This window comes from Dipteris shenzhenensis, chromosome 32 (assembly GCF_047967505.1).
Source record: "Dipteris shenzhenensis isolate YYH24624 ecotype China chromosome 32, Dip_SZ_1.0, whole genome shotgun sequence".
Lineage (NCBI taxonomy): Eukaryota > Viridiplantae > Streptophyta > Polypodiopsida > Gleicheniales > Dipteridaceae > Dipteris > Dipteris shenzhenensis.
The window spans coordinates 25,326,233-25,349,003 of NC_141627.1; the positions used below are offsets into that span (position 1 = coordinate 25,326,233).

Genomic DNA, 22,771 nt, shown 5'->3' on the forward strand with positions numbered 1-22,771 from the left:
GGAGGCGCAACACCCGTGGATCTTTTAGGCCTTTTCTTTTTTTTATTCCTTGGGTAATCTCTGGCAAAGTGCCCAGGGGTCCTACGAATCCTACATTGATCCTGTCTCCCAACGTTTTCGACTCTCTGCCTGAAGAAGGATCCATCTGGACGTTGGAGCATGATGTGGTCATGCTTAAGGTTAGGATCACAAACAACAACCCTAACACATGGTACCCTGTCCGATCTGACTACCTTTGCTGCCGAAGAAGGCATCCCAGGAAAGGGGGGATCTCGGTGACCATCCTGAAAGCGGCTCCAATGGAAGATGAGAGTTGATGGTACACCTGAGGGAGGCCGGGGAATCTGAGGAAGAGTGAAAACATCCTGCTGTCCTCCTCGACAGGGTCAAAGCCCAACGAGAAATGTGTCAAGAACATCCTCTTGGAGCTCAATGCCAAAGGACTGGCTTGAAGCACTGTACCTGCTGCATCCGGGGAAAAAAAAACAACCTAAAAGAAACCTCGACCAAGCAGGCGAACATCTGTGAGGTGCCCTGCGAGGTCTCCAAGTAAAGCGGCGAGCATCCAGTTCCTGGCCTGTAATTTGGAAGGGTGGGACCCATGGATGCGAGCAAAGAGCGATGTCGAGCTCTCTTGCTCTGTATCTTTTCTGAGCTGCTGCAGCTCGTCTTTTGAGAATGGGATCGTTTTCGCAGCCGGTGGGATTGAGCGAAGATTGTCTGAAGGCTGAGCCATCGCCAATCGAGATGGTAAGGCCGACTCGAACACAATGGGGTCATTCCACACAAAATGCTACCTGAACAAGAAGGAGAATGAAGAGGGAGGCAAAAGAGAGGAGGAGGAGGCCCAGTCAGGGAGGGGGGCAGCAGCCGGGAGGGATAGGCTGCCAGGGAGGAGTGTAGGAGCTGACCGGGGCGGGGGGGGGGGAGGGGAGGGCAGAGAGGCCGCCAGGAGGGGGCAAGAGAGGCTGAAGGCTGAAGGCTGAAGGAGGAGGAGGAGGAGGGGCAAGAAGAGCCCGGGGGGGGGGGGTGCAGAGAGGCCGCTAGGAGGGGGCGGGAGAGGCTGAAGGCTGAAGGAGGAGGGGCAAGAAGAGGCCGGGGGGGGGCGTGAGGGGCCGGGGTAGGCTGAAGGGGGAGAGGGGAAGGCTGAGGCAGGGGGAAGAGGAGGTGGGGGGGAGGGGTGAGGCGGCGGTGAGGCGGAGGTAGGGAGACGAGGGAGGGAGGGCTGAGGCGGGGGCAAGGAGAGGTGAGGGGGGGGAGGGAAAAGGTAGAGGTAGGGAGACGAGGAGAGGGGGGTAGCAGCCGGGAGAGAGGGAGGAGAGGGCGGCGGGGCTGAGAGGGAGGAGGGTTTGGAGGAGGGGATGAGAGGGAGGGGCTAAGAGGGAGGAGGAGGGGGCTGAGGGAGAAGCTAGGCTGAGAGGAGGGGGCTGAGGGAGAGGCTAGGCTGAGAGGAGGGAGGGGCAGCTCGTGCGGGGAGGAGCAGCAGCTCGCGGTGGTTGGAAACGGCTTTTGCACACGTTGTGTGAATAAAAATGTAAATAGTTTTTTCACTTGTTGCATGTCTGCGGGTAGGCACTTAGCCTTGCACACATAGTCAAAAAGTTCTGATGATCTTGGGATATGTGAGCACCCTTTTATCAAAAGGATCTACTATGATGTAAAAAACTCTTTGAGCTTATGAATGGATTTTTGCAAGGTTTCAGTGGGAAATGATGAGCCCAAGGTGTGGGTGCACCAGGCACTCCAGAGCACGGTATCGAGTGTGTGTTGTGTTGATGACGGGATGGCATGTGTTCTTAACTATTGTCTTGAGTCATATGTTTATGTTGTCATGAGTGTTTCGTGTTTGTTGTGAGCCATGTGATCCTTCCATGTGTCAGGATTGGGTTCATCATGTGTGATAGTCTGTGGGTAAATAAGCATTAAATGCTTGCTTGAAGATAGTGTGTCAAAGGTTGGAATTTGGGCATTAATAGCCTTGGTCTAAGTTTTGGTAAAGGATGGGAGAGTGGTAAAAATGCAAGTGATGACGTGGCTGGAATCTAGAAGAGCATGCATGCAAGATGGCTACATGATGGAGAAGGGCAAGCTTCTGGATGGTGAGTTGGCATGGGACGTGGGTTGATAGCTATGAGTGTGAGGCAAGGATCCTGCTTGGGGTCGGCTGTTGCTTTTGGGAGAGCTTCTTGATTTAGGGTGGCGTCTCTACTATGCAGGCTTGGAGGACATTGGTCCATCCAAGTGTGTGGTGACCAATTTATGCTTGAATAGTTGGGTGCTAAAGGTTGCAACAGTGGTGTGGGGTGATCAGAGAGTTAGCATGAAGGTCTTGGGAACATGCGCCGAACAGCTGCAGCCCTTATGCTTTGTGGTCCTTGAGCTGCCATCAGCCCGTTCGTGGGTTGTTACGTCTCGCCTCTTGCACGATGGTTTTGTCAGCGTTCGCTCTACCATCTACCCCCCGTGGTCTCTAGCAAGGCCTTGCCTAGCCTCTTTTCCTCTTGGGGCCAAAACAGGCCCTTGCTGTATTTTCCAAGCCTTTCAAGCCCGCCCTTGCCGCTCCTGGCACTTTCTTTTGCCATCTCTTTCTCACCTTGCTTTTCTCCCCTTTTTTTGCCAAGGTCTTTTCGAGTCCCTAGAGGGCACCTTTTCCCTCTCATGAGGATGAGTAATCACTAACCCAACATGACTTTGTGGAATTCATCCCCGGACTGAGGCATGGGTAAGCAAGCCTAAATGACACTACGTCTAAATGGGTGTGTGTAGAAAATAAAGCCAAGATTTTTAAGCGTATAGAAAATAAATGAGGTGACATCGATGGGCTCATCAATATGCAACATGCAAGAGTTGTGCATGTGTTGAGGTGTTAACTATTGGCCATGCAGTGATGATGTGGCAATGTGTAGAATGCATCGTTTTTTTCTTCTATTTTTCCCTAGGAGGAAAGGAAATACTATTAATGTTTTGAAAAACCAACCATACAAATCAAGAAGACTGAAAGGTGCTGACCATGGGAAAAAGACAAAAACAAAACTTCTTTGTCAGAGAATTAGCTATTTCTAGAAAACCCAGCTCACTGCCTTGGAAATCTCTGGAATAGGGGCTAGCAACCAACATGGCAGCTATACATCCACCGAATACCTCTTGTAGTGAGGGAATAAAAGTGCCCATAGGCCATGTCTTGCAGAATCGCTCTGCGTTCAACGATCACTATAGAACCTAGAGTCCTACGTGTTGGAATATGAAGACAAAGTGAGTTAAAAATGTGTGTTCTAGTGTGAGTTCTAGTCTAGTGTGTCCTATGGATGCCACGAGTCATATTGGCAGTTATCCCATATGCATAAGTGTTCATATGTGTGTGTGCGCTCTTATATAAGAGCTGTACTTGTCTAGTGTCAAATCAATCAAGTATCAAGCTACAGGCTCTTTGGTCTGCATGTAAGTACTCTCATTTTTGTTCATTGCTCTAGTCATTTCATTTCCATTTCATTATGTCTCCTTTTGAGTATCGCTTCCTCTCTCCCCAGCCTTCCCTCTCTCTCTCCCTCTTTCCACCATGTTCCTTCATGTGGCATCAGAGTGTCCCTTCCTACCTTCCCCTTCTTCTTGCTCTATCTAGAGGATGAGAGAAGCCCGCAAATGGAAGCTCCCCTCTCCTCTAAGGTAGAGCCTCCCTTCCCTTAGCCTCGCCATGGTTCCTCGCCATCAGGTACTCCACGGTCCTCGTTTGTGAGTTCAGCTCACTCCCGCATCAGTTCGTGGTTTTCCCTCAGCATTGGCGGACATTCCTTGTCAGTTTCTCGCCAAAAACTTGTTTGGAGCAGTCTAGCGGCTGTTTTTTGACCTTTTGAGGTCCAATTTCTACATTTTTTGAAATTTTGGCACTTCCCAAACACAAATGACCTTGTCCCGCCCTTTTCGAGGAAAAAAAAATTCGACTTTTTTATCCGTACAGCTATACGTACATCTATATAGACCTCTGCAGGTGGATGCATGACAGTGCCAGGAGTCCGTACAACTTGTCAGAAGGCAATTCGGAGCAGTTTTATGCTATTTTTTGGCATATTTTGCTCAGATTTGGACTCCCGTGACCTCCAGCAGTGATTTGGGCAGCTCCCTTGAGCACTTTCACTCATTTGTTTGAGCCTCTTCTGCGCATTCGCCGATCGGCACATTGAGAGTCATGACGTGATCTCCCTTGCTAGCTGCTCCTATGGCCTTCATCGACACATCATTCAAGGGTATTCTTGCCTGGTTCTTCACGGACATGCCTCTTTGCATTAGGATGCGCACACTCTTGTGTGGTAGCTACTTCGGGCTTATGGGTTCTCTGTCCTTGCTATGCATAAATGAAATATATCTTTACTACTTTCTTGTTTGAGTCAAGGGTACTCTGCCCTAGGTTGTCCCCCAAAATGAATGCAAATAAATCATGTGTGTTGAGTCAAAGGCTCTCCGCCTTGTATAGTCCTCCTAAAAAGATGTATTTTCCTATTTTGTTTTGGTGTGTGGCTCCATGTCTCTCATTAGCCCCTGGAGCCAGGAGAGGATGTACAGTGGGAGCCATGTATTCGCTTTGATAGGTTTAGAGAGGGATGTATTGTGGGAGCCATGTATTAGCTTTGATAGGTCTAGTTATCAGGCTTGGCCAAGTTCCAGGATGTTGGTGTATTCCTAGACCTATGAGCTGGTCATGTAGCCATGCTATAACGTGAGCCTCTGAGCATGTCAAGTCTCAAGCCATGAGAGTGCTTGGATCAACCTCTGAACACGCTCAGACTTTAGCCTCTGAGTTATATAGGGTGCTCAGTTTGATGACCGTCATTGTCATGTTCTGTTCTTGGTTCCATTCCAATAGTCCCTCACCTTAGACCATCATTGTCATGGTCCGTTCTTGGTTCCATTCCAGTAGTCTCTCACCTTGCCTTCATGGGAGGGTGTTGGAATATGAAGCCAAAGTGAGTCAAAAATGTTTGTTCTAGTGTGTTCTAGTGTGAGTTCTAGTCTAGTGTGTCCTATTGATGCCACGTGTCATATTGGGAGTTATCCCATATGCATAAGTGTTCATATGTGTGTGTGTGCTCTTATATAAGAGTTGTACTTGTCTAGTGTCAAATCAATCAAGTATCAAGCTACAAGCTCTTTGGTCTACATGTGAGTACTCTCATTTTTGTTCATTGCTCTAGTCATTTCATTTCCATTTCATTATGTCTCCTTTTGAGTATCACTTCCTCTCTCCCTAGCCTACCCTCTCTCTCTCCCTCTTTCCACGATGTTCCTTCACTGCGCTCCCAGATGGCATGCAGGGTGCAAATAATGTCTTGCCAGATGGTGACAAGAGTGGCCTTCGGGAGATCTTCATGTCCTCCCATCACCAAACTGCATCGGGATACCCAGATGTTCCAAGCAGTGATCAAAACACTATCTTCGAGTGAAGGCACAGTGCGTATGCGTGAGGGAGGCACAACATCATGTATAGTCTCAATCCTAAGCACATGCTAGCCCTGGATCTTGTAACCTAGAGAGGTTGGGTCAATTAAGAAAGCATGACCCTGCTCTATAATCCGTGCGACCATCCCCCATGTAAAATTTCACTGCATCCGTTGCATGCTGACCACAATTTTGAAAGCTGTTGACCAAATCCTCTGCATTGCTGGGCAACCCTAGAGACAATAGGGTACCTCTAAGCCTCTATCTGTGTAGCAATGGCAGCTGCCATCCACCCACATCTGGTCTAGCCATGGGCGAGTGGACAAGCCCCCATGCGCCATCTTCTAGAAGAAGTATGAATTCTTTCGTCGTGGGGGTCCAGGCTGCTCAGAAGAAGGGCACCTTCTCCACTCTGTCTGTGGGCCCTACGTAGGCCATAACCACTCACCTGGGTCCCAATGGCGGATGTCCCACAGATATCTACCCTCCCATAACTAGAGGTGCCACTGTGCTCCCTTGTGATATAAAAGGATTGTGTTTGGGTCAATAGTCCAAACCTCGCCTAATCAGCCCACTATCCTGATCCGCTGCCACCCTAGTCTATCGAAGACCTCCTCATCCCAATTGTCCCTCTCTATCTTGCATGCAAGAGGCCCCCCATTCCCACCATGTAGTATCTGCAATGATAATAGGCCCGTAATTGCTGTAGGAACTGAATCCTAAGAGACACTATTTGCACCCCATAGCCGTCTTCAAATCCCAAAGGATCTCACTAGGCCATTGTCCCACTATGCCTTGCCAATGTGTGACCCTCTGGAGCCTGGAGCTCTGGGTGCCAGATGACCGGCAGCTGATTAGACTCCTCATAGCATGCAGGACTAGCCTGAATAAGTCCCCCTGATAGGCGCTTCCAAACTCTGAAAGGGATTCTCATAAGAGGGGATCCCTTCCTTATGAGGGGGCCTCCGAAAAGATCCCATCTGTGGGACTATTGCCACTGTCCACCTGTGCCGGGAGTATTCTTGAGAATCCATCACTGAAGCAAGAGCTTCCAGGGCTCAACATAGGGTGAGACCACGTGCCAACAAATTGCCCAGAAGGGCTCTGCTCTGCATGTCTGGGTCAATGATGCCAAGGCCTCCCTGGGCCTACGGGAGGATCGTCGTCTACTGCCAAGCCACTCTAGCTTTGGTGTTTCGTATGCCATCTGACCTTGCCTTTCACACTAAGTGCCAAAGATGACCCATGAATCCCCTGCAAAAGCACAAGCGTGAGGCTATATACCAAGCTATGGCCAAGAGGACCTAGTTGGCCGTCGGGCCTTGCCTGCTAAAAAGAGGGTTTGGCCAAGTTCCAATAAAGAAGTTGCGCTGCACACTCTCTAGTACCGAGGTGGTTTGCTACTCTGCTGAAACGTCCATGCCCACTTGGCACCCAAGGTATCTCACTATCTGCCCCCCCACATAATTCATCTAAAACAAAGGGCAACAATCCCCAGTCTCGAACCTCTCGAGTCACAATATATGGATAGAGCCTCCCTAACTGCCTCAAGGCTCTTTGCAGAACCCTCCACATAAAGTGTCGTATCATCTGTGAACTATGAATCCAGCAACCCCTCTTGTCGGATCAGGAGCCTCGTCCCTATAAGGCCTGCAGCCTGAGAGTTCAAAAAGTATTTCAATGTCTCTTCTACAAGAAGGAAGAGAAAAGGGGCGAGGAGAGCCCTATCGAACTGAGCGTGAGAGAAAGAAAGCCTCGCCTGTGTGTCCGCTAATCAACATTTGACTGAGCTCCCTACATACAAGGTCAAGACCTCTCTGATCCATCTGTCTAAAAGCCCAGTCTATGCATGGTGCCTTCCACGAAAGGCCACTCCATCCTGTCATAAGTCTTCTCAAAATCCAAGAGAAGGACAACAAGAGGTTGAGACTCCTCCCGGGCCCACTCCAATGCCTCCCAAAAAGTGAAGATGTTGTCTAGGATGCTATGTTCCTAAACAAACCCTATCTGCATGTCATGAATGATATCTAGGAGATGAGCTTGCAACAGCAAACTCAAGACCTTGGCCACGATCTTGTATATATGCCCTGTCTCCCCCCCTTTAGGATCAAACAAATTCACCCTTCGTAGGGAGAGATCCTGAGTTAAATATCTCCTAGAAATCCAAATGAAGTGGGGGGTGCGGATGTGCTTCTAGAAGCACCTAAAGAAAGACAGTATCGGTCCGTCCTTCTCACGGCACTTTTGGCGGGAAGGCCTCCTAGAGCTCCTCGTCCCCCCTCTAATTGTTTGCTCATGCTCTAAGATACCATTGTCTGAATGTGGGCCCAAACAGACTCCTGGGAAGCATGCGCAAGGGGGGACGACTCCTCAGAGTGAAACTGGCTCTGATAAAACTCTGTAGTCATCTCTAGAATCTCCTGGGGGTTTGAGTGCGTCTAACTGCTCGCATCTCATAGTCTCTACAACTGTCCCCCTGCTGATCAAGGCCCCATGTTCTGGAAGAACTGTCTAGTCATCTCATCTCCTTGCTGCACCCACCAGGCCTTGGATGAGTGATAGGAAAACTGTGCACAGTGGATCTCTCTGTCTTGGAGGTCCAGCCACTCGCACTTATTTCTATCTACAAGCCATTGCAAGATTGGGTCCTACTCCCTGAGATGCTCGATGGAAGCTAGGTATCGTCTCAAAGCTCTCTCACGGACCTCAAGGAGGTGGTGGTGGCAGAAGGGTGGTGGCGGGAGGCCTGAGAGTGAAGCTCTTCATTGCTCCTCTAGATCGCATCTTCTACCGACCGGGCCCAACGTCCCTCTAGAATGGTCTCTAGCTGTCGCCAAATCTCTAAGACTAACTTTGGTGCCTCAGATCAGGGCATGTGCAATGCAAATCCCTCTCTGGAGGAGCCCACGACGGGGCTGCTGAAAGGTGGAGAACGGCAGGGCCCCCAATGCATTGCATCATTTATCCTTTCCCACGGATATTGAGTCAAGGCTATACGTAAATTACAGCTTGCCCATACTTATGTTTGCAGACCCATGCACACTCTGTCTCTTGGAGGTCAGCTCTATTATGTTACATTCATTGATGACTTCATGTGTTTTACATGGTTCTTTGCTCTTATTAGAAGTCTGAAGTTTGCAATGTGGTCAAACACTTTGTTGCCTTGATTGAAAATCAATTTGAGTGCAAGATATAGACCCTCCATTCACAACAAGGGGGGAAATAATTGTCCAAGGCATTGCAACAATTTTTTGCTGAGAAGGGCCATTGTCACTGCAGGGGGATGTTAGAAATATTTATATTTCCTAAGGCACTAGCCAATATTATGTAATAAGGGGCCAGGGGCACATTTTCCCTTTGTTAAAGTTTTTTACCCCTAACCTCAGCTAGAGGTTGAGTTTGTGTGGGACTTATCGCCTCACATCTTTTGACCCTAGTTAGGGTCCATCCTAGGGTTTTATCTCTATGACTACCCTAGCTTTGTACCTCATTAGTGTTGTTGCAATTTCATTCTAGCTTGCTTCAGTTGCTTCAGGTTCATCCTCTTTCGTTTTGTCGCTTCCATCACAATTGACTCAGATTCAAGCAGCACAATGCAAGGAATCTCTTATTTCAATATCTATAGAGGTAAATCTGGCATCTACATTGCAAGATGAAGTAAGCAAAGCTATAGTAATTTTAATAAATTGATGGTCTTTTTGTCTTATTTATGAAGCTGGATGAATCTAGGTACAACAGATATGACATGCCTCTATTTCCCCCCGTTGGGGATTTCCGTTTTTCTTGGTCTCATACGCTTTTTTTTTTGCCTTTTGAAAAAGTGAAAAAACCGTTCTTTCTAGACAAATCTAGCTTACTTGGGGTCTGCCTCAGTGTGGATGCGGTCTCTTTGATATAATCTTTAGAAGGAGAAGAGCACATGTCTTATACTACCATATGATCTCATACAGGATCTGAAGATTGCAAAGTAAGGGTTTGGAATCTGAATGGTCATTCTGGTGCACCAAGGTGGAAAACAGCAGCTCAAGGTGCAGGCAGGGGTCCAGATATTCTTCGAGGTCATACTGGAAAGATCACAGCACTTGCTGCATGTAAAGATGAGGTAGGTTTCATTTTCATTTCTTTCTTTTTTCTTCTTCAGAAAAGAGACTTCCATTAAGTATAAATAAAACCCGCCGTGGCAGCAAGCTCAAAATGGAAATACATCATGCTATGCACGAGAAAAACTCCTCGATTTTCATTTCTGATTTGAGTAACAGATAATTCCAAATTCAGCATTTTAACGTGGATTGAATATGGCATTATTGCATTGATTACCTCTGGATTGCAGTTGTTTGAGCTATCATTAGATGGTTTGTCATATTGTCCTTCTTCATGTTTACCAAAAAAAGGTGATACCTGTCATGATCTGGAGGGCACTTAACAAATATTCTAGCTATTTAACTTATAAGTGAAAGCATAGATTTCTGATGACAGTTACAATCATGCTTTCATTATATTTCAATTTCCCAATTTCTTTTCATGGAAATTGCAGGTTTTGGTTTCTGGGTCATATGACAGGAGCTTACGTTGGTGGGACCTGAACCTGTGCTTACCATTGGACATCATTGAGACAGCGCATGAACTTCCCATTCAAGTACCTCAATATCTTATTTTGTACTAGAACCACGTTCCTTCTAGTGGCTTCTCGGAACTTTGATGAGTAGCATACTTTTGATGTTTAAAGGCCTTGGTAATGTCAACGATATCATCCTTGGATTAAAAATAAGAGAAGTATGTTGACTTTTTGCTATACCGGGTTATTTGATCATAAAACATTAAAAAAAAGAAGGCAAAAAGCAGCACCAAAACGTACTGTATAATGTGGGAGCAGCCCTAGAGGTCATCGGTTAGTTGAGACTATGGCGTCGAGAGATTGCTTGAGGAGCTCCCGTCCCATCCATGTGCCAGTTTTGAGTCTTCCATCTCAGATGGTGTGACTGCCCATGGAAGAACCCCATGGCTGGAGTAAGTACAATGTGCTGCGTAAAAGTCAGTTTTCCTTGTACTGTGTGCGAGATCCCAACATTGCAACTTAGGCTGTTTACACAGTATGGCCGCCGCCCAGGCAATAAATGAATCCGTATCATGGGCAGGCTGCGGGCGACGAGCAATCTTGCCCGTCCATCAGCCTTGGGCATGCCCATGGGCGAGCTAGTGTGTAAACGCCCTTACATTGCAAGCATCTTCTGTAAAATCCCCATCCACAAGAAGTATCTCTAGGATGGCCTCTGCCTGTTACCTTCTAAACCATTGCTTAGTGTCCTCAATCCAGCTTGACTCTAGGATTTTCCTCTTGACCCTTCTTCTCTTCTTCGAAGATGGCATCCCAAGCCCGGCGAAAGAGCTTGTTCGTCGAAATGGCCTCCACTTCATGGTGCCAAAAATGCTAGCCTAGGCCTCTGTTCCAATGTGCTCGTTCAATATACATGTGATTCCTTGGTATCTTGCCTCCTGCATCTCAGACCTTTTGGTGCCATAGAAAGGGATGCTGAGTTGTACCAAGCCCAAGTGTTACAATAGAGACACCCCACGCAGTTGCTATCTTCAAGCATTGACCACATGTCGACAGGCGTTGACCACATTTCAACATGCGTTGACCACATATTGACACGCATTGTTGACCATGTGTCAACACACATCAGCCACACGACATGAGGGGTTGACCACACAGGTCCATCTAGGAGTACTATTCGACGTGACCATGCGTCGACACATGTTGACGTATGTCAACCACAGGTCAACCAGGAGTACCATGCCCAAGGCGAGACCTGCGCACATGGATAATGAGCTTAGCACATGGAGCAATCAGGAATATTTACAGTTACATAGTGGTTCAGTGGTGCGGTGATCCAGCTCACCTACACATGGAGTATTTACACCACCTTGACTAGAAGAGGCTGGCGAGTCAGGGAGTCAGGAAGTCACCGGAGCTATCAAGAGAGCCAGCGGCAGCACAACGGCTATCCTCAATAGCTAAGGAGATAGGAGGATGACAAAATGGGAGAAGGGGGAGAGATTCTTAGCCAGGAGGGGACCCTCCAAGGCAGGGGGATGAGGATGAAGGAGAAGGTGGAGAGGGAAAGAGGGATAGGGGATTGAGCATTTGGCATTCGGCATTCGGCATTGGAGCGGGAGAAAGGAGAGTGTGAGGAGAGATAGAGGCTGGAGCTGCGAGCTCGCCAAGAAGAGAGTGTGGAGAGACCTGTGTGTACCCTTCAGTCTACTATGGAGATAGATCTGTGTCTTCTTGTGACTTGCGACGTGTGACTTGTAGGTGCTGATCCAGTGATATGTACTTTGGCCATCTTGGTCACTTTCTCATTCTTACTGTCTCTTTCTGATATGGAGATTTTTCACCAGTGTATGACGATGTTTCTTCTTATGCTTATATTGTGGAGTTCTCATCTGATTGTCATTTAGCATAGTACGTCGCTGTTCACTGCAGTACAACCTATGACACCTGCACACCCCTACACGGTGCACTCCGCGCGATTCATTGCATTAGAGCATTGCAACACTCATGCTTCTCACGCCATCGGCCTTTGGCCTCTAGTAACACCTCCGGAAGGATAGGAACCCCTCCCCTCAGATAGTTTATGGCAATCATGGTGGGACACTGCTGGTGTTGAGTAGCAAGAGGGAAGTGGAGTTCTAGGGTCCTAGAGGAGAGAGTTCTTATGCTGAGTAGTTTTGATACACTTGAAGGAGCGAGTGAGAGAACTAGGAGGTACTTAAGGAGAGTGGAGAGGAGACTTCCGGCCGACCAAACTAGATACAAAAAGCATTACGTGAGACGGAAGTTCGCAAAGTCCTCAGGAAGAGCACAAAGTGAACCTATTGGAGCTGTAGCCAGAGCAAGTAACTTCATCGAGACTCTCATCGATTTGGACCAACAAGATCGGTGGTGATCAAATCTCGACTCCAGAGAAGAAGAAGTACAAAGTGGGGAATGGGTGAAAGAAGAAAGTACTAAGGACGAGGGCTCCTCAAACGCGCATCAAGGTCAAGACAGCCCCTTAGCTCCTGTTGCAACGATGTCTTCATCAGCAGCCACGGCAGCCACTTCAACGGAAGTAGTACCCACTTCAGTGCCGGGCTTGACATCCAAGCTGTCATCGTGTCTGCCATGCATAACCCTGGTCCTTCGATTCTAGTCTCTACTTCCTTCTCCTTCCCAGCTGCCTCCGCATCCCTATTGACCCCCACATTCCCCATGTCTTCACCATCTACTCTCGCACCAGTAGTGCCTGCAGCGTATGCAATACCGTCTATCTCCACTATGGCTACATCAGTAGTAACTGCACCAGTGTGGTCTCTTGCACGGGGTGTTGTCTCATCATCCACTTCACCATGTCTCCTTAGTACCCACATTGAGTACTGCTCCATCGGGAGGCCCTTCTGCTCTTCCTTTCGCCTCAGCTCTGGGGGTGGGTGCGTGGTTCTCAATCTTGGAGAAAAAGCAAGACTTCTGAAGTTACTCAACAAAGTTCTTGTGAAGACTCAGAAGTTCAAAGGTCACCTACATGAGGATGCGGAAGCTCATGTGAGGAAGTTTCTCACAGCATGCAAAGCCAAGGGTGTGGAAAATGAGCATGCCTTTCTACACATCTTTCCTTCGCCATTGGAGGATGCAATCGATGTATGGTATAGCCAATTTCCGGCTGACCATTTTCAAACTTGGACAGCTCTAAGGGAGGAGTTTCTATGGGCTTTCAAATTGGAGAAGTTTGAACATATGATTGTCCAGGAGTTGTCCACTGACACCATGAAGCCTGGAGAAAGCATCTCTGAGATGTACACAAGGATGAGGGTCTTGGCGGCGAAGATGTCTGTGCCACCTAATGATGTCGTCATGAAGGGGTGGTTTTTGAAAGCATTACCCCCTACCATTACTATAAGGATGGTTGATAAACTCCCTGAACATGCCTCACTTCAAGACTTCCTAAAGTAAGCTGTCAAGATGGAGCGGTCACAGTTAAGTTTTGTCTCATCAACGACTACGACCACCCAACTCCCAAGAGAGGAGGGATCATCCGCATGGCAGCAACTCAAGAAAGAGTTAGAAGAAATCAAAGAAGGCCTAAAGGATAGAATAAAGGTGGATGGCCAGTCGTCCTTTGATGCCCAGATTCGAAGTGGTCTTTGGTGCACAGAATGCAAGGGTTCTAACCATGGTCACTGGGAGTGTCCCTCCAAGCGTAAGGTACCTACTTCTACATCATTTTGTACATTTTGTGAGATCTATGGACATGATGTCTCTGAGTATAGGTATCTCAAAGGATTAAGGAAGCTTCTCCCAGAGTATACTTTGGGGGAACCTCTAGTTGCTGCAGTCAACAGAACGGTACCCATAACTTCTAGCCCAGCACCAGTACCTCTTGCTCCCCCTCTTGCACGAGCATCTGAGCCACCTTCTCCTCCTGTCATGCCACCTCCATTGCTTCCAACTCCCCCTTTGCTCCAACCTCTTGCGCCCAATTCAATTGGTGCCTCTTATTTCTATCCTTAGCCTTACTATGCGTCGTACCAACCACCTATGTCAGGAGGTGGCTATGGACCTCCTTATCAACGTGGTCGAAGGGGTGGTTTCCGAGGTGGACGTGGAGGTGCAGGCAGAGGTACAAACTTTAGAAGACCCATCATGTGTTACAGATGTGGCGGCCACTACCAAGATGATTGTACACAGCCGTTCGGGGAGACCCTCTTGTAGACACTGCAACACAAACGACCACTACACTAGAGATTGTCCCAATGCAAGAGCGGAACCCGCATCCCAAGTGAATATGGTTGATGTAGTAGTGGCGGGGGAGGGCAACAACCCCCATTTGATGGGCGCAGTGTTGGGCGCTGTGACACGGTCACAAACAAAAGGTGACAAATGTAAGAACGACTCAGAGTCACCACTGAAGCCCTCAGGACCAATCAGTTCGACTAGTGTTCCCCCACCAAGGTCATTCTCACCCTCCAAGGTACACATTACGCCCAGGAATAGACCACCCTTGCTTGCTCCTAATATTGATTCAGAAACAAACTCGAAGGGCACACAGCCATTAAGGTCAACCACTAACTCCGGAAGTGCCTCATCCTCGGGTGATCACTCTATGCCTTTGAGGTATCAGGAGGTGGTAAAGACTGTCACGAGAGATCTTCGATCCAGTTCTGAAGATGAAGGTAGCACACCTAAATTTCCATCTTGCAAGTCCAGAACTGTGTAGTTTGCAACAGAAGGCACAATCCTCAGACAACACAGGGACAATGAGGCACAAGTAGGTCCTTCCACTTTTTCCCCAACCGCTCTCAACAGAGAAGGGGCGATGGGGAAAAGACCTAGTCTAGCCCAGGCAAAAGGGAAAGGGGTGATGAAAGAGACACCACAGGAGACAATGACTCACAGTTCAGACGTACATCTGCATCCTCGTGTAAGCTTCGACCCTCAGCCAGAGGCTAGGAGGATGAGGTCGCGCAAGGCTAATACTAGTGTCCATATTTACTCCCTATTTGAAGATCTTATGAGTTTTAAGCCCAACATCACTCTACGACAACTTTGTCTGTTGTCCCCCCAAATCAAGCATCAGACCATTACATTTCTCAACCACAACCTAGGAGGTCGACATAAGGGATCTACTCCGAGTGAGCCAACAACAGAGACATTACCAGCTCAGCATGGGTCTACACCATACCACTTCTCTACCTACGTTGCCCTCACTTGTGAACAAAGTCCCAAGCTCACCGTGATGGAGATTCATGGGGTAGAGCTGAAGGATGTCTTCCTTGATGGTGGGGCGGCCATGAACATTATGCCGAAAGGTGCACTCCAAAAACTGGGGTTGAAGTTGACAAGTGATGTTCACTTTCAAGTACACATGGCTGATCAACGCAGAGTAAAACTAATGGGCACAGTCAAAGGTGTTCACATGAAGATTGGCGGAGTAACTTTTCTCTCCAATTTTGTTGTCCTTGATATGACTGAAAATAAACAAACTTACCCTCTACTTATTGGTAGGCCATGGTTGCGGTCCACAAAGGCCATTCAAGATTGGTCAACTGATGAAGTTCGGCTGCCCCTGGGATCCACATCCCTCGAATAAGATATGGTCATAGGACAGGAAAGGCACATACCAATAGAATTGGGAGAGGAGGATTTTAAAGAACAAAAGCCGGAGCCGAAGAGGATTGGCCCATGGGAGGTGACCATTTTGGATTGGATGGGAGCCCTGGGCTCCTTAGCCGCATCAACATGGTGGAACTATGAGAAGATCCCGAAGAACACCTACTTGTAGTGTCAGAAGTCCACCAAGAACCATATGCACAGGGTCTAGTTGAACTACTTTACGAAAGGATGCCCTTTGGTCTTTGCAATAGTCCACACATGTATAAGAGAAGCATCGCCTCGTGAAGGCCCCCATCCTCAGGCAGCCAGATTGGGATGTCATTTTTCATGTCCATGTGGATGCTATTGGGTGGGCAGTATGTGTTATATTGGCTCAACCTAACCAGGATTCCAAGATTGATTTGCCCATCTACTTCGCCAGCCGACAACTCAATGGAGCAGAACGCAATTATAGTACCACATAAAGGGAAGGTCTCGGCATGGTTTATGCCACGACCAAGTATCGTCACTACTTCTTGGGCAACAAGTTTGTGATCATCAAGCTCTTAAGTATTTATTGAATAAGCCTACTTTTGGTGGCCGGTTAAGCAGATGGATTCTTTTTTTTCAAGAATTTGAATTTGACATTGTGGTGAGGGCTGGCAGATGGCATCAACCCGTAGACCACTTGTCCAGGTTACATTCCGAGGAACCAGCCAGTGGTATCACAGATGAATTGTCCGATGCGGGCCTTTTCGGGGTGACGGCACTACCTGATGAATGCCTGTTTGCGGTGGATTGTTGCCCACCATGGTATGTCAACATAGTACACCTCTTGTATACAGATGGCTTTCATCCAAGTCTGACTCCAACAAAGAAACGCAAGAGTATCCTTCAAGCTGCTCCTTTTAAGTTGATTGTAGGTCAATTGTACAAGCTCAGGAAGGACCAAATCTTGAGATGGTGTTGCTTCCCCACGAGACACAATCCATTCTTGAAGAGGCACATGCTGGCATAGGTGGAGGGCATATGGCCTCATATGCTATTGCTAGGAAGATCATGCATGCGGGGTTCTGGTGGCCCAAGCTCTTCCACGAGTGCCATGCTCATGTGACCCAATGTGATTCATGTCAACGAGTGGGCCCCAAGCCTACAAGGCACGAGTACCTTCCTCTCAACCCCCACTCCGGTGCCCCCCTTCTATCATTGGGGATTAGATTTCATTGGTCCAATCTCTCCTGCCACACGCCAAGGGAACAAGTATGCTCTGCTTGCCACCGACTATGGAACCAAATGGGTCAAAGCTAAGGCAGTCAAAAACTGTACAGCCCAGGTGGTAGCCACATTTCTATATGACTAGATCATCTCTCGGTTTGGCTGTCCTATAGAGTTGATGAGTGATAGAGGATCTCACTTCCTCAATGACACCATTGCTGCCCTGGTTTACATGTTACAAATAATTCACAAATTTTCATCTCCCTATTACCCACGTGCCAATGGTCTAGCTGAGAGCTCAAATTGAACAATGTGTGGGATCATGCATCGTCTTTGCCTCATTTGTCTAGCAGATTGGGATGACATACTTCGAGCTGCTTTATTCGCCTACTGAACGGCTTACAAGGCTAGTACTGGGTATTCACCCTTCGAGCTGGTCTATGGGCTGGAGGCTGTCATGCCTTATGAATTTCATCTTGACACCCATAGGGTGCTTCTGGACAAAAATGACAACTTTGAATCCTGCACTATGGAACGCTTGTGGGATTTGGAGGCACTAGTAGAGCATCGACGTGAAGCAGTCTTCGCTCAAGAAGTGTGGCAGAAACGAGAGAAAGCATGGCATGACTGGAACCTCAGGAAGAGGGATTTCAAAGTCGATGATTTAATACTGTTGTATTCCAGTAAGTTTTTCAAACACAAACCTAAGTTTGTAAGTGGTTGGACAGGCCCATTTTTCATTGCCAAGCTTATTCCAAGTGGAGTCGTCTACTTGGCCACTTTGGAAGGCAGACTCCTACCTACACCAGTGAATGGGTCACAAGTTAAGAGGTACCATGTTCAATGAGGAAACACCCTCCTAGTCCTTGTATATACACTCTTGCCCTCTCCCTCCTCGGTTACACCTCTTTCTACCCGGTGCCACTTTCTCTCTCTAACAAAATCCTTGTTCTTTCACCCTTATGCCACTTTTTTTCTCTACATGGATCCTTCTCTTTCCACAGGTGCCACTTTCTCTCTCTAAGTGAGGCCTCCACTTTTCACCCCATTGTTTAGACCTGGGATACGTCCCACGGGAGTCACGGTGGCTCTGGTCTTGCGTCGAGCCTCCTCCAGAAGACCGAGACACATGGGACCCCTTGACGGATGTGAGCGCCCCATCACCGGCTATGCACCAGCCAAGGCGACATGACATACGGAGGATTACGCTTGGCTCCAGTCTTTTTTCTTTTCACTGTCATACCCAGATGTATTTGATTATGTATGAACAGGCTTAGGATTCAGCACGGGTGATGATGCTCGTTTGAGTAGCTCCACCCTTACTGTGATTTGTATCAGGTTTTATTTTAGTCTCATAGACCCATCGGTCTTCCGAAGACTCTAATAAAATTTCTTTCTTTCTTTCTTTCTATAACAGAGTACTCGCTTTCCACACGGGCATCACCTTCTCTTTCTAGAGGGGATTCCCTTTTTGAGTGTCACCTTTTTCCTCTGAATGGGAGCTCTCTCTTACAACCTCCTTCTCTTTCCACCCTATGTCCACCTCCACCTCTCTGTTACAAACACCTTCTCTTTCCACCCTATGTCCACCCCCCACCTCTCTCTTACAAACTCCTTCTCTTTCCACCCTGTGTCCACCTCTACCTCTCTTACAAAACCCTTCCCTTTCCACCCTCTGTCCACCTCTACCTCTCTCTTACAAAAACCTTCCCTTTCCACCCTCTGTCCACCCCCTACCCTCTTACAAACTCCTTCTCTTTCCACCCTGTGTCCACCTCCATAAATGAATGTGGGACATTGGTCACCACAAGTTGGATGTGGCTCAAAGGATGCCACACAGTAGGCTTATGCCTTGAGACTCTCTATATAAGAGGTCTATCATTGTATTGTTCATCAAGCATTGGAATAGATTGATTGAGTGTTGCCTACATTGTTGTCTCTCCATTATGGATTTTCTTGTATGGTTCAATCCTCCATGATTGTTACACTGATCTCATGTAGCCCTAGGCTTAGTGGGGGTTGTCTCACTTGTAGTTTCTTATCAATGGCTTGCGTGTTGATGTAATAGCACTTCAGTCAGCTCCCGTTTATTGTTGTGTTGAATTGGACTCCATCCAATGTTTCTAGTAGCACAACTCCGATGGGATTCATCTTTCGTACTCGGTACGGTCCTTGACCTAGATACTTCAGTTTCCCCTTGTGTACAAACATCTTCTCTTTCCACCCTATGTCCAACCCCTAGCTCTCTCTTACAAACCCCTTCTCTTTCCACCCTATGTCCACCTCCACCTCTCTCTTACAAACACCTTCTCTTTCCACCATCCTATGTCCAACCCCTACCTCTCTCTTACAAACCCCTTCTCTTTCCACCCTCTGTCCACCTCTACCTCTCTCTTACAAAACCCTTCCCTTTCCACCCTGTGTCCACCTCTACCTCTCTCTTACAAAACCCTTCCCTTTTCACTCTCTGTCCACCCCCCACCTCTCTCTTACAAGCTCCTCTTTCCACCCTGTGTTGACCTCTATCTCTCTCTTACAAAACCCTTCCCTTTCCACTCTCTGTCCACCCCCCACCTCTCTCTTACAAGCTCCTTCTCTTTCCACCCTGTGTCAACCTCTACCTCTCTCTTACAAAACCCTTTCCTTTTCACCCTTTCTCCACCTCTCACCTCTCTCTTACAAACTCCTTTCTTTTCCACCCTCTGTCCACCTCTACCTCTCTTACAGAACCCTTCCCTTTCCACCCTCTGTCCACCTCTCCCTCCCTCTTACCCTTCCCTTTCCACCCTCTGTCCACCCCCCACCTCTCTCTTACAAAATCCTTCTCTTTCCACCATGTGTCTGTCCACCTCTAACTCTCTCTTACAAAACCCTTCCCTTTCCACCCTTTGTCCAACCCCTACCTCTCTCTTACAAACCCCTTCTCTTTCCACCATGTGTCCACCTCCACCTCTATCTTACAAACACCTTCTCTTTCCACCCTATGTCCAACCCTTACCTCTCTCTTGCAAATCCCTTCTCTTTCCACCCTGTGTCCACCTCTACCTCTCTCTTACCCTTCCCTTTCCATCCTCTGTCCACCTCTATCTCTCTCTTACAAAACCCTTCCCTTTCCACCCTCTGTCCACCCCCTACCTCTCTTTTACAAACTCCTTCTCTTTCCACCCTGTGTCCACTTCTATCTCTCTCTCACAAAACCCTTTGTTTCCACCCTCTGTCCATCCTCCACCTCTCTCTTACAAACTCCTTCTCTTTCCACCCTGTGTCCACCTCTACTTCTCTCTTACAAAACCCTTCCCTTTCCACCCTCTGTCCACCGCCCACCTCTCTCTTACAAACTCCCAATCTGTCTTCTGTTCCAGCTAAGCTCCCCCACAAAGCCCGCACACTCGTGCATGATTAAAGGTAACAAACCCACAGCCAAAAAAAAAAAAAAAAAGCGACTCGCACTTCATGTCGATCAGCCCATTAGCTCTCCGCTCAGCTAATCGTCCATCAGCCTTGTGCTTTTTTTTGTCCAGATCATCACACTCCGTTGACAGCCCGTACACAGCCCAATCGCCCTCTCAGATCGTCACAGCCCTCTATACCTTCATGCATTGCTTTTGTACAACACTTTGAAGCCAATGAACCATCCGTTCATCGACTAGCAGATCCTTTCCTCTCTCTTCCTTCTCCACTCTCTGCCCCCCAACTCGATCTCTCTCGCTCATCAACGTTTTCCAGCACTCTCCAGTAGCTACCATCCCACGTATCAACCCACTCGTCAGCTAGAGCCCAATCCTCGATCACATAGCCACCTTGCATGCATACATTCCCTTCCAGATTTTCCAGCCACGTCATCACTTAGAATTTACCACTCTTCCATTTAAAAAATGCAAATATCCCCCCCAGGGCACATTAAATGCACATTTTGGACCTTTAGTCACACAATTCCCACACACATTAGCATGCACATTAAAGCTTGCATGCTCCCCGTACACCCACATGAAAAGCCCCTTGACATGGACACCAAAACATATCAAATTCTCGTGACATGCAAGACCACATTGACTCAGGAAAATAAAATAAAAAACCCCTTCATGACTCGATTTTACATGACCCCAAAAACATTTTCACTTGACCACACACTAGGATACCCTTGCTCTAGAGATCTGGTACAACCACATTGCATTTCATCATTTCCCAAGAAGTCCCTGCAAAACATACTTTATTGTCTCAAAAAACTATACATCAGTCCATCATGCTTGTGAAAGAAAAATCCACAAATGCCAAAAGCCCACACCTACCCTAGATGTGTACAACTATGTGCCTACCTACAACTATATATAGTGCTCAAAAACTAGATACAGGTTTTGTCCTATCATTTTGCCCATCCCCCAGTCTTCAGACATTCATGTCTTGCAGACAGGGATATATAAGATTTGCATTTCTTCAGAGATATCCTCATCCATGAGGTCTTCCGGCTTGTCTTGTTTCATCACAGTAGGTCCATAGCTGCCCACACTCATGATCCTATGAAAGTATTTTTTTAGTCTGAAGCCATTGACTCTATTGTTATGCTGCTGACCATCCAAATCCTCAAGTTGATATGAGCCATTTTTGAATTTCATTGTCACACGGAAAGGTCCATCCCATTTGGTCACAAATTTCTTCTTGAAGGTAGAATCCAGACTACTGTTGTATCTCAAAACTAGATCACCCACATGGTGTAGGCTCTAGAAATCCCTCAGAAGGTTCAGCGCAAAAGCAAAAAGGCTCATCATGAGCTGCTTCTCCTCCCCGTGAGCTACTGCCCCCCCCTCTCCCTCTCTCAGCCAGCCCCCTCTCCCTCTCCCTCTCCCTCGCTGCCCCCCCTCTCCCCCCCTCGCTGCTCCTCCTCTCCCTCCCCCCTCGCCAGCCCCCTCTCCCTCCTCCCTCACCCTCCCTCTCCCCTTCCTCCTCCCCGCCCTCCCTCTCCCCCCCCCGCTGCCCCCTACCTCTCCCTCCCTGCTGCCCCTACCTCTCCCTCCCCGCCCTACCTCTCCCCCACCCGTCATCCCCCCCGTCCCCCTTCTCCTCCCCCGTCCCCTCCCCCATGATCCCTCTCCCCCCCCCCCCCCCCCCCGCTGCCCCCCTCCCCGCTGCCCCCTTCTCCTCCGCCCTCCCTCTCCCCCGCCAGCCCCCCCTCCCCCTTCTCCTCCCCCGCCCCCCTCCCTCGCCCTCCCTCTCCCCCCCCCCGCTGCTCTCCCCCTCCCCGCTGCCCCCTTCTCCTCCACCCTCCCTCTCCCCCGCCAGCCCCCCCGCCCCCTTCTCCGCCCCCGCCCCCCTCCCTCCCCCTCCCTGTCCCCCCCCCACTGCTCTCCCCCCCAAAAAGACCCCCCCCCAACCCCCCCCCCCCCCCCCCCCCCCAAAAAAAAAAAAGAGAGAGAGAAAAAAAAAAACTCCTCTCTCTCCCTCCCCGCCCCCTTCCTTCCTAACTCAGCTCCCCACGCCTCCCCCTTAGCCTACCTCCGTCTCCCCCTTCAGTCTATCCTCTCCTTCCCTTCCCCTCTCTCCTACCCTCTCTTTCTCCTTCTTCCTGCGCCTGCGTTCAGGGCGTCCTGGGTAGTAGTTTCACGGGCGGAGCTTTTTCAGTGTTGGAATTGGCCTTTTCACATCGATTGGCGAATGGATCCCCATTCAACCTGTAACACATTCTTCTAATTTCTACTGCAAATCACGGGAGCAGCACCTATTCTTTCCTCCCAGCCAACCTTGCTGAAGCTGACGAGCTGACAGAGAATTCAGATCAGAAAACCATTACGTGAATACCACATTCTCTTCTCTCTCTAGCTTCAACAAGCCCCATCTCCCTAGATGGATCTAGGTGCCACATGGCATCATCACAGGGCCTTCCTAATGCAACATTTCACCCCTCTCTTGGGATGCATTAAATCCTTTGCCCCTAGGCACATTCCTTGCATTAGGCCCTTAGCCTTAGATCCACCTAGTCTGGTGCTATCAACTCTCACC

The 22,771-nt window shown here is 48.5% G+C and overlaps 1 protein-coding gene across 1 annotated transcript in view; it reads left to right on the forward strand.

Annotated features, from left to right (window-relative positions):
• LOC147880509 (uncharacterized) overlaps positions 1–22,771 on the forward strand; it is a 185,428-nt gene that overhangs the window by 108,424 nt on the left and 54,233 nt on the right. Inside the window, exons 10-11 of the mRNA XM_087371226.1 lie at positions 9,381–9,532; positions 9,965–10,066. Coding sequence (XP_087227352.1) covers positions 9,381–9,532; positions 9,965–10,066 — 254 coding nt within the window. The remainder of the gene's footprint in view (positions 1–9,380; positions 9,533–9,964; positions 10,067–22,771) is intronic.